This window comes from Stigmatopora nigra, chromosome 21 (assembly GCF_051989575.1).
Source record: "Stigmatopora nigra isolate UIUO_SnigA chromosome 21, RoL_Snig_1.1, whole genome shotgun sequence".
In the NCBI taxonomy this organism is placed as follows: Eukaryota; Metazoa; Chordata; class Actinopteri; order Syngnathiformes; family Syngnathidae; genus Stigmatopora; species Stigmatopora nigra.
The window spans coordinates 6,229,549-6,247,595 of NC_135528.1; the positions used below are offsets into that span (position 1 = coordinate 6,229,549).

The following is an 18,047-nucleotide window of genomic DNA, read 5'->3' on the forward strand; positions in this document are numbered from 1 at the left end:
ACTGGTTCCAGGTAACAAATAAGGTCATCCAAAAAATAACCTAATAAAAAGTAGGGTACACTCACATTAGAAACACTGAACACTGTAAAAAGTTTGAATGACTATCATATGAACAGATCATCAAAAATGAAGTAATAATGCCGTTTGTAGTGTGAAAAAAACCTAATCATCCACAGATGCAACTATGTTTATTTTGGGGTTGTTGGATTTAATTATAATATGCTAAAACCATATCATTCTGTGTATTTTTTTTAATTTTTTATCAAGACTCGGAGCATATTTTTTACACACCAACAAAAGTAGAAGCAGTCTTGCAATTACATTCAAGTGATCCCATTTGGTCAGACACTGTAAAACTTTGTTGTCATGGGAACAGGGATTTCAACTAGGAAGATGGATTCTAGTTTGTATCACCTGCTTGGATGTTCCCTTTAACGTTTTCATGTAAGAAATGCATTTGGACACCAAAGCAGGTTCATAGACCTCCAAGAAGGTCATAAGAATGTTACCTTAAGCACAGGCGACGTGTGGGTAAACCTTTTGCGTTCCTCCAGGAGAAAACAAGTAGAAGAGTTTCCTGTTGGCTGCTTGGCTTTAAAGGTTAAAGTAGCTGCACTCATGTCTCAACCATCTGCGCAGCGTTGCACTACGACCACATTAGGGATTATTTTAACAGATGGTTTGAGGGCTGCATGGGAAAATGTCAGGACAAATCTTTATCCCTGTAATTACAGTTTGGAAGCCAACGTTCTTAGTCAGATATATTTTTCTTACCAAAACCAGCCTCATTGTTTGTTTTTTTACTTTTCAATTGCATGTTCAACCTTTTAGGCAACCTTCATCATTCCCAGCACACGCTGAGACTAATGGAAGTCATGTATTGAATCCATCCTGTGCTCCGACACCCCGGCTTGGCGGTGTATGTTGGATTGCAGTGCAAATGTAGCAACAGCGGGAAACAAGTCGCCTTCTTCTATCGACCATGGTGTTGACTGTTGAATGTCAAGCAGTGACTTTCACTCACCTTTCCGACCCACGTCACCTTGTAGTCTTCCAACCGTCTCCAGTCTATTCTGAATTCTAGAAGTGGACGGATGCTGAAGGGAAATCACATGCATCTGGCTTTTGCAGCTCACATTAATAATTTCATATCTTCATGCAGAGTGGAAAGGGGAAAAAAGGCAGTGATGGAAAACAGCTTGTAAAAAAAGGAATACAAAATGTAGCTAGCAGAATAAAATGTGATTTACTATAATAATAATTGCATTTAGACTTTCTTCACATCAGCCAAAATTAAACAAAATATAGGATTAGATAATATTCATCATCTTGGACTAATGTGGGAGTGATTATTAAAAAAATAATCATTTAAAATTGTATCATAAAAAGGTAAATAAACTATCAAACACATACTGGCTTACCTTTAATTAGCAAATGTCCTGTAAGAGAATTTAGACACAGCATGCTTTATACATTCATTGCTTATTTTCAGATTGTGCTGAATTATTTAGTTCATTATATGAATCCAAACACATGATTCTGATTGGTATTGTGCCAACAGAAATAATAGTTTTTCATCAATTTCCCAATTGTGTGTATAAAACTAAGCTATCAAAAGTCAACACAATCATGAAACAAATTCTGCTGAAAAGGACCCAAAATCATTTCTCTTTTTCAACAAGGGTTTTTTCCAATAAAATGTTGGAAACCATATGGGAGGACATTTATTTAATTAAGCCATAGAAAATACACAAAACATGGAACGCAAGGTTAACACAAGAGGACTTGTGCGGGGTGCCGTGATGGAAATGTTCAACTGGAACCTGAATAAGAAGATGGCACATTTTTGCGAGCAGCTTATTTGGTGCCCTCCCCCCCTCCGGCAGGCAAATCTTTTCCAGATCATAGACAAGAAAAAAGACCATTGGAACATTAAAAAAAAAATCCTGAAAACCATCATTTTCGTCTGAAAGTGGGGGAAATTAACCAAATGAAAGCAGATTGGCAGGATTAGGGATTGGGTCAAAATCTCATGAGAAAGCCCCCCAACCTTGACCCCACTATAAAAAAAACAAATAAAGCTGAATGGTGCAGAAAGTCTTCATGTCGTTTTACTCCACACTGCAAATCAGTTTCCTTTTCTCCCATTTTTTTTTGTTTTTTCGTTGCAGTCCGCAATAAACATTTTCTCCGAAATCCGCTTTCAAAGTATTTTAGTTCATTTAAAAATGGTCTTCAGTCCGAGACATGTTAAGTTTGTGTTCTTTCTTTCTTCATAGTTTCTGTGAAAATATAAATTTGAAAAGTTCTCTTCATGTCTGTCCACTTGCAGCAGTAAACAAAGTGAGCCAAGGAATCCATCAAAATCCAACAGAATACATCAGAATCCATCAAAATCCATCAGAATCCAACACATGTCTGAGGCTGTTGGTGTGTATTTTTCAAGTGAACGTTGAAGCCAATATCTTCTCAAGTTCAACGTCTTCACATTGACATTTGATCACACTTCAGTCTGGAAATCGCCCTCAGACGATTCCGGGGTATTTGCACATGACGAGTCCCAGTTTTTATTGTGAAGCTCCATGCGTTCTTTTTGCTCCCCCCCAGGTATGATGGTCAGTTCAGGGGCCATGGTCTTAAAACTGCCCCACGAGCTTGGGTCTTCTGGGTTTGACTTGTCCTGACGGCAACGGAGAGAACAAAAAAAAAAACAAAAGAAAAAACAAAAAATAAAAATAACAACGAGAGCCATGTAAGGTGATAAAATAAGAGTGCCTAGGGATGGGGATTGTCTACAAAATAAGAGCCCCTGGGATGGAATTTCATCTTTCTAAAAATGTGTCAATTCTTTGTTTTCAATCGCTCTTTTTTAATTGTTTCGAGGAATGCCTATGATTAAAGAAATCTGACTATTTGCGAACAGTTGCTCAAGCACCTTTCCATGCAAACCATCTGTTTCATCCAATTTATTTGCAAAGGAAAAATGAAGTGGGCAGCTGTCCAGCTCCATTTGCGGATGAACAAGCCCAAAGTCCCAGTTGCGTGAGCTACAAATACGTTTTGTAATTTCAATATAATTATGCCCTGAATTTATTTAACCGACAGTCTAATACATGCGAGGAATTGAAATATCGTTTTGAGTGATATTCCCGTAAAGATCATCTTCTGGCACCCTAGAATGAATCTATTTTTACCAAGTAGTCATAAAATGTGTGTCATTTCTACCAAAGAGTAAGCAGGATTGAATATTTCTAATATTTGGTCAACTTCAATGCAGTAAATAAGAAAATGATTGTGATATAAAGGCATGCCTTTGAACCTGAATCATATCAAACTTTAAGAGTTGCATAGTATAGAATACAAATGGAATGAGTGAGTTTTGATTGACTACGTTTGAAGTTGCGATTTAGTGTTGAGAAGGATCTTCTCCATCTTTTCAACATCAATCTATTTAACTGCATTTCCCAAGCGAGTATCCAACATCCTCTCCCCTCCCACTAAAAACCAATCAGTTGCGCTTCACGTGAACTAATTATGGCATTAAAGCCTCCTGGCTGTAGATCTGTGATCGCTGCATGCGGTCTTCAGATGTGCCCCCCACCCATGTAAAATGCATGTTGGGGGATTAAGTACAGGCATAATTAAAGGTAACATTATGCAGCAGATAAGGACCATTATTCAAATGTCACTCTTCTGCTTGTGGAGATAACTATTTGCAGATCCGTGCTGCGGGGAATTGGGCGACTTCTTTGCTCGGAATTAAAAAACAACAACAAAAAACTGCATAAAGTGGACTTGCTAGCTGTAATTTAGAATCATTTAAGAATCCATAGTGAGAAAAACGCGCACCTAAACAATCCTGTCACCTGATACTGGCGAACTCGCGCTCATACACGGCGTCTCCCAGTCCGTCAGGCAAAATTCCCCCGAAGCTCTAGGGGGCAATATCTGCCTGATTATCATTCTGACTGCATGACTTTCTGACAGTTGGAAAAATGAATACAAAAGGCATAATCTGGGAGCCCATTTGCATGCTAACTGCTGGCGAAGGAGCATTTTGTAATGCAGAAGTATGCGTAATGCCGCCGTTAAGCCCCGACACTATCCCGGGGAGACCACGCTAACGCGATTGTGTCGCTTCCGCATGTCTATCCATAGCCCGTCGCCATCTATGTGGGCCTCTGTTCTTGCAAGCCTGCCTAAAAGCGCCAGCTCATCCCATTTCTCCCCGTCTATGTGGCTGCCAGAAACCCCTCTACTTACACTGGATGAGTCCTTTTCACCTCCAGCAGACGAAATGCTCCATCGCTTTTCCCTCTGTGGCGATGAAAAGGGACGATGGATTCGGCCAGAGAGAGAAAGAGAGAGAGAAAACAAGGTAGAAAGAGGAAAAAACAAAGGAGGAAATCAAAGTTACTGACATCTCCCCCATTAAATAAACAACATGGTTCCTGCCACTGGCAGGTGAATAAGCCTTGCTTAGACCCAATTGCCTTTCTCTTTCTCTCTCTGCCCATCGCTCAACCGCCCTCACAGGAGCCAAACGATAATGACGCGTCGAAAAGGTCGACCATCTTGGAGTCATAGTCATTTGCCAGAAGTCCGGAAGATATTAATTGGAAATAAATATGTTCGTTTAGGAGGCTGCATTCATGATCTTTGACAGTTAATCAGCGTTGGAAACCTTTGGAGAAAAGAGGCTTATACGCGAGTAAAAAAAATAACTCATCACTTTTTTTGCAGTGCGGAATGATACTTTGGCTTTGGGAGATAATTCATGGTAGGTGGTTGGGTTGTGATGAGTGAGAGGGTTAAACTTTACCTTTGTTGACTCGGATGCCCATGGTTCTGTCGACTGTCTGGCTACACTCATACTGAGATGTGACAATAAGCAACACAAAGGACATGAAATTGAGGGAGGAAAAAAAAGCAAAAGGAAAAAAAATCAATAAAGGCAAAGTATAGCAAAGCAAAATACATAAGGAGTGTTAGGCTTACCGAAAAAATAAAGGTACATGGTATAAGACATGGATAAAAACAAAACACACACACAAAAAATGTAAAAGCAGAGTGAGTGGATACCAGAAAAGTATTTTTTTTTACCCTTGTTCAGTTTGAGTTTATTCTGGAATAGTAATGGCAGGGATCGTAGTGTTTAGCATCATTTGCCCTTTAGTTGGAATGAAATGGGTTATACGAGAAACAAGGGCCTTCAAAGGAGCCAAATTAGGAGAATGTAGGGCGAATAAATTCCATTAGTACAACACATTGCAAACAAACGAGCAATCAGCCGTATTCAGTCTGGTTGGGTAATGAGAAGCAAGCCACTGAAAACAGTCCCCTCGCAAGACAATCAGTCTTTTAGCCTTCCCTGTAATTGGCCCAAAGACACAGACTGAGCCCAAACCAGAACAATACCACTTTTAAGCTTGTTTGATTAGGAAACGACTGCTTCGCAACTGTAGTCGGACACTACGTGCTCCCTCGTCGAGGCCGATTTGAAAATGTCGTGTAAAATCAATGCCGAAGGAGGTTGCCATTCATTACAAAGAAGCCAAAGTAGGAATAATCAATGAATTAAGCCATCCAATGAGTTAATAAGAGAGAAATGAGGGAGACAGCAAGACAAATATGGTCAAGCTGCGAGGACAAACAGACGGGAATTGCTTCTCGAGGGAGAAGAAGAAAGAGGGAAACTATCTATTGTTGGTTTAAGAAAGCTCCTTTTTTTTGCTTAACTCTACCAAATTGATTTCAAACAGAGGCAAATTGCCCAGCCTCAATCTGTAGGACAAAAACGCTTCTTTTGTCATTACAAATGATCCATTTTCCTTTTATGGGACCTAACCAAAGTACACACATTACCTTCACTAAATTTCCCCCCGTTTGCCAAAAATCATCATTTACAGTTGCCACGGTTAAGTATATTTCATAAAACTATCACCCTGAGTCTGACCTCTTCTCTTTATGATGGCGCCTAATGGAAGACCTCGCTCCACAACTAGCTCACAAAACATGTCTAAACTGAAGGTGGCTTCACATTAGAATTTCATGCAAAAAAAAAATCATTCTGTCTCTCTGCTTCCAGCTATTTGCATTCAGCAAAAGACATGCTGTGTCGAACTGCACAGGGAAACCAAGCACACTTCATTTAATCAAGAACGCAGTGGGCGACAAGAGAGACAACTACTGTCTATACCTTTTGAGAAGTACAAAATAGCCGAGCAGTCCCACGATGCCATGCAATATATCCCTCCATTTCACTCTCAACAGTGCACAGCATCCATCCAACAAAAGCATGAGTGCATAGGCCATCAATGAATATGCTGATGACCCTCTGAACCCTATGGCGACTAAAAGCTAACAGTTTGGATCAAAGTGACAAAAAACAGCTATAAGTCAAACCATGCCCAGATATTCTAAGTCGTACATTCGTCTTTATAACTATCCGTCATCACTTTACAATTTCATCTAGCCAAAACGATATAATTGCCAAAAACGGTTTAAATTTAAAACAAAAAACACATTAATAGAATGTCATGTCGCCGTCTTGCTGTTGTAGAGTAGTGAAGATATTTTTTAGTTTCTTTGCCAAAATATAATTTGCCAGTTTTTCACTTTGTATTCATTCATCTGTTCCAATTATATCAAGCATCTAGATGGAAAAAAAATAAGTAAGACGATTGGTTTTTGAAGACAATTATCATCAATAGGCTGATAGTGCCTTGTAAAGTAGTATATGTCTTTCTATACTTCATTTTCAAGTTATTGTTATTGAATTGAATTGAATGTCATTAAGTGCTATATTTCAACAATGATCCGTAAAAAAATGAGAGATTGAAGATCTGTGATGCCAATCTACTCTAAGTCCAGTGTCCTTAGTCGGACAATTGGATGAGATTGGTAAGTAGAAAAACACCTTCACATCTCGATCAGTCAGTGTTGGCTATTTCCTGGCATCCACTCATCTGCCCAACTAAGTCGCGATCCAACCTTACCGGGGAGGATCAAGCAAGCCTTCTAAAACCCAATAAGCCTCTGTGATATTTTAGAAAGACTCATCAGCACCTAAAAACACACCCCACAGAGTTTGCAAAGTGTTTAAAAAAAATCTGTTTGGATCGATCTCTCCCTATAATTTTAAATTATAATCATTAAGAGGCTTGAATTTAGGCTTCATGGGTGACTACTCTACGCAAAAACACGGGATAATAGAAAATAAATAGAAAAAAAACTATCAAAAGGTGAAAAATGAAATTGTACAAATATAAAGTCGTCATCAGAAGACAAAAGACACGAAAACACCAGTACACGACTGTCACATACTACACTATAGGAAGGAAATACTGTATACTACATAGTACATACCACTTCACTAGGTGACACAGGTCACAGGGACACTTTTTTTTAACACTGACTGCATTGGCGCACTGATTGCACACTGATTGAAACATGAGGATTTATGGTGTCACAAGCAGAAATGAAATCTCCACACCCGCCAAGCCCCAACCCACTTATCTGCAGTCATGATTGCGCAAGGTTTCCCAATTCTAACGTGCTGCACTAACGATTAGAGATTAGGAGAGGAAGGTATTTAAAGGACAACTCTTTAATTCTTTTACAGAGCAGGTTTTCCTTTATATACACTTATTTTAGCCATCCTGTTCAGCTGCTTTTATACGCTAAATAATGTCTTGTGGTTCAAATACTCAATTTAGTTTGTGGTGATTATTGGACAGAAATAATTTGAAATTAGCAGACAGATTAGCAAAACAGAATCACGATTAAATGGATTAGATTATATTATACCCCGAATATAAGACGTCTCATTTAAAAAATGTCAGTTTTAGGATTTGTAATGATATAATTGAGCACAATTCATGTTAAAAAATTCCATGTCAATCTTCTACCATGTCAATCAAGTCAAATAGTTTAAGATTAGTTATAGTATGTTATTATGATTTACGTTTTCATGAAGGCTGCATGGAAATATAGTAATTACATCAAATATTTGAATGGGATCACGCCATACCACTGCAACTTTATGATTTTTTTTATATGTACCCTTTTAATTAACGCAAATTCTACTGCTTGGGGGCAATGGGACAACTAGTCTTGGACACACACACTGTACATCCAATGGTAAACTATGAGATGCAGATGAATGAATGGTTGACCACCAAGTGTATCTACTTGATAGGGGCTCTACTGCACAAAGGTTTAGGCTGAATTAGCATGCCTTACGTTGACTTTCTTTGTAAACCAGAGAAGCTCTGCGCACAAGTGATGGCTCTGTGTTGTGCCTTGGTGGAGGGGGAGGGGGGACCTGTTTTAGAAAAGGTTAAAGGATGTTTAGGACCGGGGTAACACCATGATTTAGACATTTTAGTAAAGCGAGGAGGATTTCCTGCAAAAGTTTTTAGTTTTTTCATATTGGCAATTCTCCCAAGTATATATTTTTATGTTGACAGCAAGAGAAAGAGCTAAAAGATAGAAAAATGCTCAATTTGTGATTTTAATAGATATATTAGCTATTAGTCACAATTTTTACTGATCTTTTTGTGTTTAACTGCAATAAGTTACACTCACGTACCGAACATTAAGATCACTGACAATGTCAAACAACACAGCAACAAAAAAGAGGTTATTAAGGTTATTATTAAATTATTAAACCATTACTCATGTTGTAATTGCCTCTTAAAAGGGGGTGATGAGGTTAGCAGAAAATAAACAGGCACATTCAACAAACAAAAAGGGGAAAGACAACTACTACTAGTACTACTGCTACTACAAGTACGCACAATCAAATGTGCCTTTGACACCCACACACACACACCTCATCTCCATAATTACTGTATAGTCAGCATGTCCGTGTCTGGGGGTGACTCTCAAAGTGAGTTGTTGACAACCGCACAGATAAATTGAAGCCGGGCCCTGTCAAAGGCCTGACACTGATAGCATTAGATGTGTAATTATTCACAGTTAAGTGAACAGCCCGTTTTCTTTTAATGGAATAGATTCAGTTGAGCATGCAAAATGGATACCAGTAACTAAACTTTCCTTTTCTTTATATGACGTCATACCACAATACGTGATCATTGAAATCCCTGCCAAATTGCTTGATATTATCCACAATGTGATGAGAAAGGCAATAAACATTACACGTCTTTGCAATAGCCGAGTAACTGCTTTGAATTGATGGCGGATTCGAAGAATTTGAAACCCGGGAGCGGTAATTGCAGAATGGACCATTCGTTATTGTGGAGCACTACCGCGCAGTTGCCGTAAAAAAGGGTTATGCAAATGACGTTTCTTATCGTCACGGGGATGATAAACAGGGAACTACCTCGACTTGATGCAGGCAAATCACAAATAGGCACACAAATATTCATCCTATCAATCATGCATATGTACAATTTAGCGTCTTGAGTTAATCTCATTATTTATGGAACGTGGGAGGAAATCATAGTACCTAAGAAAAATGCATGGTTCAGAATGCAGAGTGTGGTTTCAAACTATCAGCTATAGAACTTCAAGGCGTTGGCATGAACCGCTTATTCTCTAGTTGTTTTGTAGTGCCTTTTTAAAAAAATATATACTGTCTTTGATCACACTACAGATCTCCAATACATCAAATTGCTCTGGCATTTACTGGCATTGCCATTTTTCTGGTCCTTTTTATGAAACTATTTCTTGACAACACAAGAAATAAATGGCTACCCGAACAGAACATTTGATAGTGTTGATCAAGATAGGAAGACATTTGAAATGCCCCAAAAAATAAGGACAGGGAATATCCTCAAGTGAGGATTCACAAGATGGCCAGTATGATTTATGTCATCTTCCTTTGCTACACGGGTGATGCAAAATGAATGTGAAGTAGTGTGGTGCCAACACCCGGGGAAAGCACGTCTATCGTAGCTGCCAGTCTCCATGTTTGCGCCCTCCGCAGATGAGAAGAGTGTATGTGTTTAAACCTTAATGAGACTGTCCCTCTGAAGGTTAGCGCCGAGCGAGCTGGGACTCGCTTTCATCTGCTGCTAATGGTCTTTTAATGAGTCAAAGACGCCTCGGTATTAAGCGCTCATAGGCACCCACCCGAGATGCCCCCCTCGACAGGCATACTGTATCTACAGTCTTTGCCTATCTTGGTTATTTTTTTTGCTCTTATCATCTGAAACGAACATGTTTTTTGTCCCCAAGTCAATGTAAACTGTACAAATATGATTCGGTCTTAGGTATGTTTGTTAAAAATATCTAAGATTACAGTTGGAGTGCTCAGGTTACTCTATTTGCAATGATATTTCTTCAAAATTAGTAATTTATAATGAATTTACTACTGAAGTTTTGTTTGAGGATGGGGCAATTGCACAGTACTCTTATCTTCTCTGCGCAGCAGCAATCATATGGTGCGCAGTAAATAAAATCAAATTATTATTATTCTTTTACTTCTATCCCCATAATGGCACCGTTTATGTGGCAGCCAGTGGCAGTAGCTCTGTCCACTCTGATGTTTTTCATGTTTTACAGCATGTTTTACATGAAAAATTAGAGGGAACATTGACATGCACCTGCTTATGGCAGGTGTGATACTGGTGTGCCCATAGCGAGCAATAATGATGTCGCTCAAACTGGTACTCGGTGCGCTCAGGGAGGTTGTCTTTCTGCCCAGACCAACGGAAAATTAGAGGGAACATTGATGGGGGATATCTTTCTAAGGTTCAGGTGTTGAGGGTATAATCCAATTGATTCTGGGATGTTCCCATGCTATGATTTAGGCAATTAGTCTTACCTTGAATGTGGACATGGCTGGGTCCCTGCTATACCTGTCTATGGTGTGGAACTTGGACGAGTGGTTGAGCTCATGGTACAGCTCAGAATGACGTTTGCGAGTGTGCATCACTTTCTGGAAGGGAAGAAAGGAAGGGGATACCAAAAATCAACCAAAGAGAAATCAAAAAGAAGGCGGAATGGGAGTAGGGTGGGCATTATAGGGCTGCCATGAGGGTTAAGTGACCAGGGTTTAAAGTAGAAAGGACGCTGTGATCAGAAATGATGGTCGATGTGGTACTTAGGGGCTTATTTTCTGTATCTGTTTTTTTAAACTGTGTAGAGTTGGGCAATTTGGGCCTTGGTGGATTATAGGTCATTAAATTTGTGAATGTTTTGATCATCCTGGATAATTCATGTTGCTTTATGTTCATGTTTACAGACCTCAAATATAGGCGGTCTTTAAAATAGTTAAGTCAGAATCATTATCATGCACTAACCAGTCCTAAATCCAGTTCATAGCTTTACACAACTCAAACATACTCGTAAAAAACAGAAATAAATTGCAAACTGCTTTCTACATCTTTGGTTCCAAGTGAATATCCAGTCTTTAAAAGTGTTTGGAATAGAAAACCACGGATATACTTTCCCCATGCATGTTTTGGACAGGAGCAAAAAAAAAAAAAAAGACTGGAAACTCACACGAAACCAGGGAATTGAAATCAAACCAAAACTAAGACACAGACACACACAGCCAAAGTAAGTTCTCCCGAGTAAAAAAGAACCAGCCTGTCAACCAAACGCAGCCACTCGCCGAGTACAACTACTTATCCAGACGCACGAAACACTCTACTTTGCTGTTTCTTGAACCAGAACCCCCACAGCGACACTGCAACATAATCTCTCTTAATTGAACAAGACAATGGAATATGTTAGCCACTGTGTTAACATTTAACAACGCAATTTGCTGAAAAAGGAAAGAAGGGAATTTGTTGGAGAAACAGCATATACTACTACTACTACTACTACCACAGTCACTTCCCAAACCATTATTTGCATTGCATGCTGGGAAGGGATTAAGCAATGCTCCTACATGTGCACGACTAAATTCCTGGCAGAAGCACAAAAAAAGCAAAAGACAGGCAAATGAAAGGTTATAGCGTCCAAAAGCTTACCTCAAAGTCCAGCTCAGAGTATCGTACTCTTTTCCTCTGTAAGAGGGCCGAGAGGAAAAGAAGAAAGCATCAATTTTGAACTCTCGGCTAACATTGATCTGACACCCTGACCCACCATGCCTGGGGTCACTTCATTCCAGTTTCCCAGACACAAAATGGGACAATAATTTAGTCTAATTCAACATAATGAGATTAAGAAAGAAACGCAACCCGGATTTAACAAGCCTGGAATTCCAGTGGAGTGGACGCAACTTCTATCCAGACGAATGTTTGACAAAACGAGAAATCTAGACGCTTTAATCCGCAAATCTCATTTAAACTCTCCCCGGCCGTTTTGCTCGGCAAATACTGTACGAGGAGAGTTGCACGATTTCGCCAATTTAGCAGCTGTGGATGTTTCCAACTCATCTGGCCATGACACGGAATGGCGGCGTGTTCTAAATCCCAGTCGGTAGAGCACGTGGCCACTGCCCAATTTGCATTTGGCACTGAATGGAGCATCTCCCCGCAGTGACTTAAAAGCCACGTTTACTCTGCAAAAGGGCAGAGTTGCTGATCGAACAAAAAGGCGGCCAAGTTTTTTCAAAGGTAAAGACATTAAAACAGTTTCAAGAGTTAATCACACCAAAGTCTCCACTTTCTCTTTTCCCAAGCTTTCTCCTTAATGAAGAGTCCACTAATTAGGTTCACTTAGAAACACGCAAAAGCTCACTTGTGCTGCGGATAATCATTATTTTGACGATATATGGCAGACCTTAATAAAGCCCAAGACTCATCTTAATTTTCCAGCAAAGAATTATGCAAATAAAAGTATCTATGTATGCTGTTTTTTTTAAAATATTGACTGGTTTAGAGACTTTTTTGGTTATGTTGCTTTGGTATATAATAACATTTTATAAGACGGAAAGATATTTAATGTTTTTTGTAGGAGAAAAAGGAAAAAAATCAAGCACCTGATAAATATAGGGGGTGATAGGTTGGAATGGGGTGTGGATGGATGGGTATGTGATCATATGATCAGGTTAAAATACATGCAGTGCTATTATTCTACACTATATATTGATATAAGTATAATTTTGAGATACTTGTTCTTCCCAACATTAAGTAAGGATGAAATAAGAGCAAATTATGGCCATTTTTCTTTCTGCCAGTTGTGAACTTTGGCTATGCTGAGCTTTAATGAGTCATCCTTATCATCATCATCATCCAGCCTAAATGAAGCCTCTTCACTGAGGGAGAAAGTGTCCTTTCCATCGTTTTAATCAACCGGATGAGTTAATGAGATCTTTGTGTGTCACTGCTGGTGGAAATGTTTCAAGCAGGTTTTTTTCCCTCATAATCTGACCTGGTGACATCCCCACACACACCAAAGAACATTCAGCTTTTCACTAAATCAAGGCTCTTGAATATAATATATAGTTTATACACAGCTATATGTACTCAAAGTGTTCAACTAAAATGTTAAATGATGTGAATGTTACTTTCTTTTTAGCACAAATCGCTAATGTGGCTGTTTTGTTAAAACTATTACAGGCTGAAGGTAATTTAAGTCACCACTTGGGTTTTTATACTTATTCCGACTTACCTTAAACTAGAGTGTGTGTTTACCTTGATTAGTAAATACCTTTTTTGTTGGTGTCTTAACATTTTGTGGTGGTATTTTTTTAAAACTCTGCAACTGTACTTCTATCTAAAATATCTTGACCTCAAATTACAAGCAACTTCATTCAATAAACATGGTTTCCAAGGTCTTAATCTATCAGTTTACTCACCTCTAAGGATCCCGCGGAGACGTTAGCATTGGCGTTGTTGCTGCCCAGGTTGCGTGGGAGGGTTCTGGTTCTCTCCACCGTGTTACCCCCTGTCAGAATTTGTCTGACGGACGGCCTCTGGCCCGACTTCAGCTGCAGGGAATGGCCGTGGGGGTGCATGTGACCCCCGTGAGAGCGTACTAGACCGCCTTGGGCCATCACATGGCCGTGTCCGTGGGGCAGCGTTTTGATTGTCCCGTATGAACGGTTCATGTTCATGTTGATGTTCATGTCGCCCACGCCGGACGGCATAAAATCCGCTGGGTAGGCTTCACTCTCGGCCGGGTGAAGGGTCAGTGGGGAGGGAGGAGGCGGGAAAGGAGGGTCCTCCACGGCAATGTTGAGAGGCTTGTCTTCACCGCCCAGGCTTTGGGAAGACGGCGTTGGCGCTTTAATGGTGACTGTCCGTCGAGGCAAGACCATGTAGTCACCCTCGCCTCCGCTACCGCCTCCACCGCCGCTCCCTCCGCTCTCGGCACTTCCGTCCTGGGAGTTGTTGGATGAACCGGGCGGTCTGGCCCATCCGATACCGCTCTCGGTGCACAAATAGATGGGGGCGCCGCAGCGCTGCTGCGCCTGTTGTCTTTGCTGATCAATGTTCATCTCCTTCTTCAATGGCGTCTCGCTCAGCTCATTGAGTCCTCCGAGTGGTGGAACCTTGCCGAATTACAAATGAGGTTAGATAAAAAAAAAAAAAAATCCCTTAAAACTCAACGCACACTATTGTTAGAGTTCATATTTCATTGGGTATTAATGCCGTCAGGCTTCTCAAAGAAAGCGACAAACTTTTATATTTAACTTAAATCTGAGTTTTCCATTGTTAGGGAATATCTTCCTAAGTGATTTTAGCATTTCTAAAACTTATATGGCATACTTACAAACTTCAATAGGAGGAAAAAGTATTTTTGGAGAAAAGTCAAGATTGAAGACGGCAGTTTTCCCACAAGGGTAGAAGACACTCGTCCCCATACTTTTATTCGCCCGACTTTAACGTTTAGTTTCAGGACAACATTGACATACCCGAGATATGAATTAATCTCATACCTGCACAATAAGGTTGGGAGGAGGGATATTCCCAGGAAGGGAAGTGAAGTTGACCCCGACTCCGCCGTCCTGATGAGCAGCAAGTTTGGGGTCATCGTCATCATCCAGGGATATCCGGGACAAAGTGCCAGTGATGGTGGCGGGGTTGCAAGTGTTCACCTCCTTGAAAATGACTGAAGGGATATGAGGTACAAACGGTTCCCATTGGGAGAGCGAGGGTGGGGGCAAAGGTTGGTGGAAAAGTGGGATGAAGTATTAGGTTGTCATAAAAGGAGTGGCAAAAAAAAAAAACAGGCCGTGCAAGGACGGGGAAAATGGAAGAAGGTGATGGAATCAAATCATCGTATAATATAGCATACAACAGTTAGATAAGATGCATACCAAAATTGCAGCTTTAAGTTAGGTTATATATTCCTATTTCGACATATAACAGATGGAATATTCCAATATTATTATTTTGGCAGTAAACAATTATTAGTCTTTGAGTCTTTTTGCAGCTCAAAGTTGTTTTGAGATTTTAGTATTTCAGGGAATGATCGTCAATGCAAAATACTTTTCCTTAAAATAAAATGGTGCCAATTGCTTCTCCTGTTGTCTTTGATCAAATTGACATAAAATATTCCTGCAGACACCCACTGATGGTGCAATTGTATTTTTCTGTATAATCAGTTACTGAAAACTGAACAAAACATCCAATATTGAGTACCTGAGGTAAATTATCATGCATATTACGTAGGAAAAGTGGCCATGTCTATTTTTAAACCCTTTAGAAGGTACTACGACATGCTGGGAGGAAATAATGTAGGCTATGACCACACCAACACAGGTATTTTAAACGTATTTAAACAGTTTTATATTGAAAAAAAAACTCGAATCAATGCCATCCATGAACACACAAGACAAAAATATATCTTTTTTATCAACCTGTGTTCGTGTGGCTATCACCTATCTATAATCATATTATTCCTCCCTTAAAAATCCAAGAGAACACATGCTGGACACCATGCTGATTAACTTCCTGGACCCAAACTCTTAAGAGTAATCCTGAAGGTATACAACAGGAGGGAGTACTTAAATTGAATTATAAAGTTCAAAATAGATCACAATGCTGTATTTTCACGACTATAAGGCGCACTGCATTATAAGGCGCACCCTCAATGAATTAAACATTTTAATTTGTTTTCCATATATAAAGCACACTGGATTATAAGGCATTCTGTCTATTTTGGAGAAAATTTAAGACTTTTAAGTGTGTCTTATAGTCGTGAAAATACAGTAATCTAAAATTGGTCCATGCATACCAGCAAATATGTTTAGAATATAATCTAACTATGAACTAAAAAGTGAACGCCCCCCCTAAGAAAGGCCTTAAAAAGTAATATATTTGGTTTGGGACCAGGTAGGGTTAGTTCAGGTGGGTAACTTACATGGGTGTCCTCTCTCTGCAAGGGTTTAGGAGGAGGGAAAAGTGTCTTTGCGTTAATGTTTCCAATGTACGACAGTATACATCCGAAAACATCCTTTCGCCATCAACCCACACACACACACATACACACTTAGACGCACAATTATGACCAAGTAGTCCTGAATACAAAAGTGTTATCTTCAAAACTCTTTCTGAACACACACTGGGCCGAATGAGTGTGATTGATAAGCAACAGTAATTTGTTCAAAGCAGTTGCAGCACATAATCCGTCATTTCATCATTCAGTCCGGCATAACTAAATCGACACTTGCTCGTCCGCAATACTAATTGCGTTGAATAAAAGGACACGGGGGAGGAAACAAGAAACACAAACCTGTTTGGCACGCCAAGTCCACGTCCTTCTCAAAATCGGTCTGAGAAATGGAGGGCAGGTAAGTAGAGAATAGAGGGAAAAAAGTGAGTAGATATAGTATACACATTAATATTAGAAGCAATGAGTGATGAGGATCCTAAAATGTCCCCTCCACAACCTCATTTATCGGGTTAACTTTTTTAATAAGTGTATAGTGTCACTATAATGAAATAGGGGACTTAAAAAAAAACACACATAGGCAAGTATTAACTATTGCTATCAATAGGAAATGTACTATGTGGGGCATGCAAGTTTTGTTTTCAAATTCAATTCATTTCTATTCATTCTACACAACACAGCTTTTGCTACTGAGAAAGGTGCAATGTGCCTATAAAATATGTAATGTCTCAAATGTGTGAGTTTTTTTTGGCCTTCTGGATGATTATGATGAGAAATGTTAATAACACGATCCCATTATGTCCACCTAAATTTAAAATAGCATCTGTAGCTAAGCTGAGGACAGAGTAGAAAGAAAAATAACTGTGAATTTCAGTCATCTTAAATTGTATTCCTTTAACATATTTGCTATCCAGGAAACGTACACACTTCTAATATTGTCCAAATATATATTTAGCAGTGTAATTTGAGTGGGCTAATATTGCCTTGCTGCTGTAAGACTATTTTAATGAAATAGCACTCATCCCACTTTAACAACATTGACCATAAAAATACACAAAGTAAAATGAAAATTATGAGCCTAAATTTACGTCCGTAAAAATGTTAAATGTGGGTTAAAATCCGACAAGACTTTTTTCACAGATTGCACCTTTCCCTTCTACCTAATTCACTTACTACACGGTATAGATTAGCTGACGACATACTGTTTGGCTGTGGTTGAGATTGTGGGGATTGTTTGGGACAGGGCTTTGCTCATGCAGATAGTTGAGAATGTGGTTGTGGTCAATGCCGCGGTCATTGCGGGGTAGACTGTGGCAACAGGACTGCTGCTGGCACGCCGCCGGGAACAACTGTGGGTGGCACCCACTTGTGCATGGGCCTGTACCGTAATGCAGAGAGCCACATTGCTGCCCACAATAGGCCGCATTTGGACCCTTCTGATAGTGCACAGAATCGGTAGAAAATTTGAAAAAACGACTCGTTATTCAAATGCATGGGATTCCACTTTAACCAGAAAAAAGGTCAAATGCGCCTGGTCATTTTAAGGTATTAACTGAAGGGATGAGATTCCCCCAGTGAATTTTGCAGCTAATTTATCGTCACTGCTGGTGGCCTTGCCAAAATGTTCTTTATGGCATGATATTTTCTTTAAGTAGAGATTAAGAAAGGGAAACTAGGGGGAATTAGAGCGATTTAGCTGACAGTGGAACAGGCCCGCATTAGGATAGATGTTTATGATAAAACACGTTTGTCGCAAAATTCAATTAGGGCCATTTTTCACATAATGGTTC

General features: G+C 39.6%; 1 protein-coding gene across 29 annotated transcripts in view; it reads right to left on the minus strand.

Moving 5' to 3' along the window:
* Positions 1-1,708: 1,708 nt before the first annotated feature.
* The window catches only part of adgrb2 (adhesion G protein-coupled receptor B2), a 197,035-nt gene continuing 180,696 nt past the window's right edge, over positions 1,709-18,047 (minus strand). For 8 of the 29 annotated variants that reach the window (XM_077742875.1, XM_077742876.1, XM_077742878.1 and 5 more), the window contains 8 exons: positions 16,600-16,639; positions 16,228-16,242; positions 14,801-14,973; positions 13,718-14,413; positions 11,946-11,981; positions 10,793-10,906; positions 4,264-4,317; positions 1,709-2,680 (listed from right to left, as the gene is read on the minus strand). In XM_077742875.1, coding sequence (XP_077599001.1) covers positions 2,501-2,680; positions 4,264-4,317; positions 10,793-10,906; positions 11,946-11,981; positions 13,718-14,413; positions 14,801-14,973; positions 16,228-16,242; positions 16,600-16,639 — 1,308 coding nt within the window. In that variant the 3' untranslated portion in view covers positions 1,709-2,500. Of the gene's footprint in view, positions 2,681-4,222; positions 4,318-4,822; positions 4,875-8,244; positions 8,327-10,792; positions 10,907-11,945; positions 11,982-13,717; positions 14,414-14,800; positions 14,974-16,227; positions 16,243-16,599; positions 16,640-18,047 lie in introns of those variants that run through there. The other 21 variants (XM_077742879.1, XM_077742885.1, XM_077742877.1 and 18 more) reach the window with 15 other exon arrangements.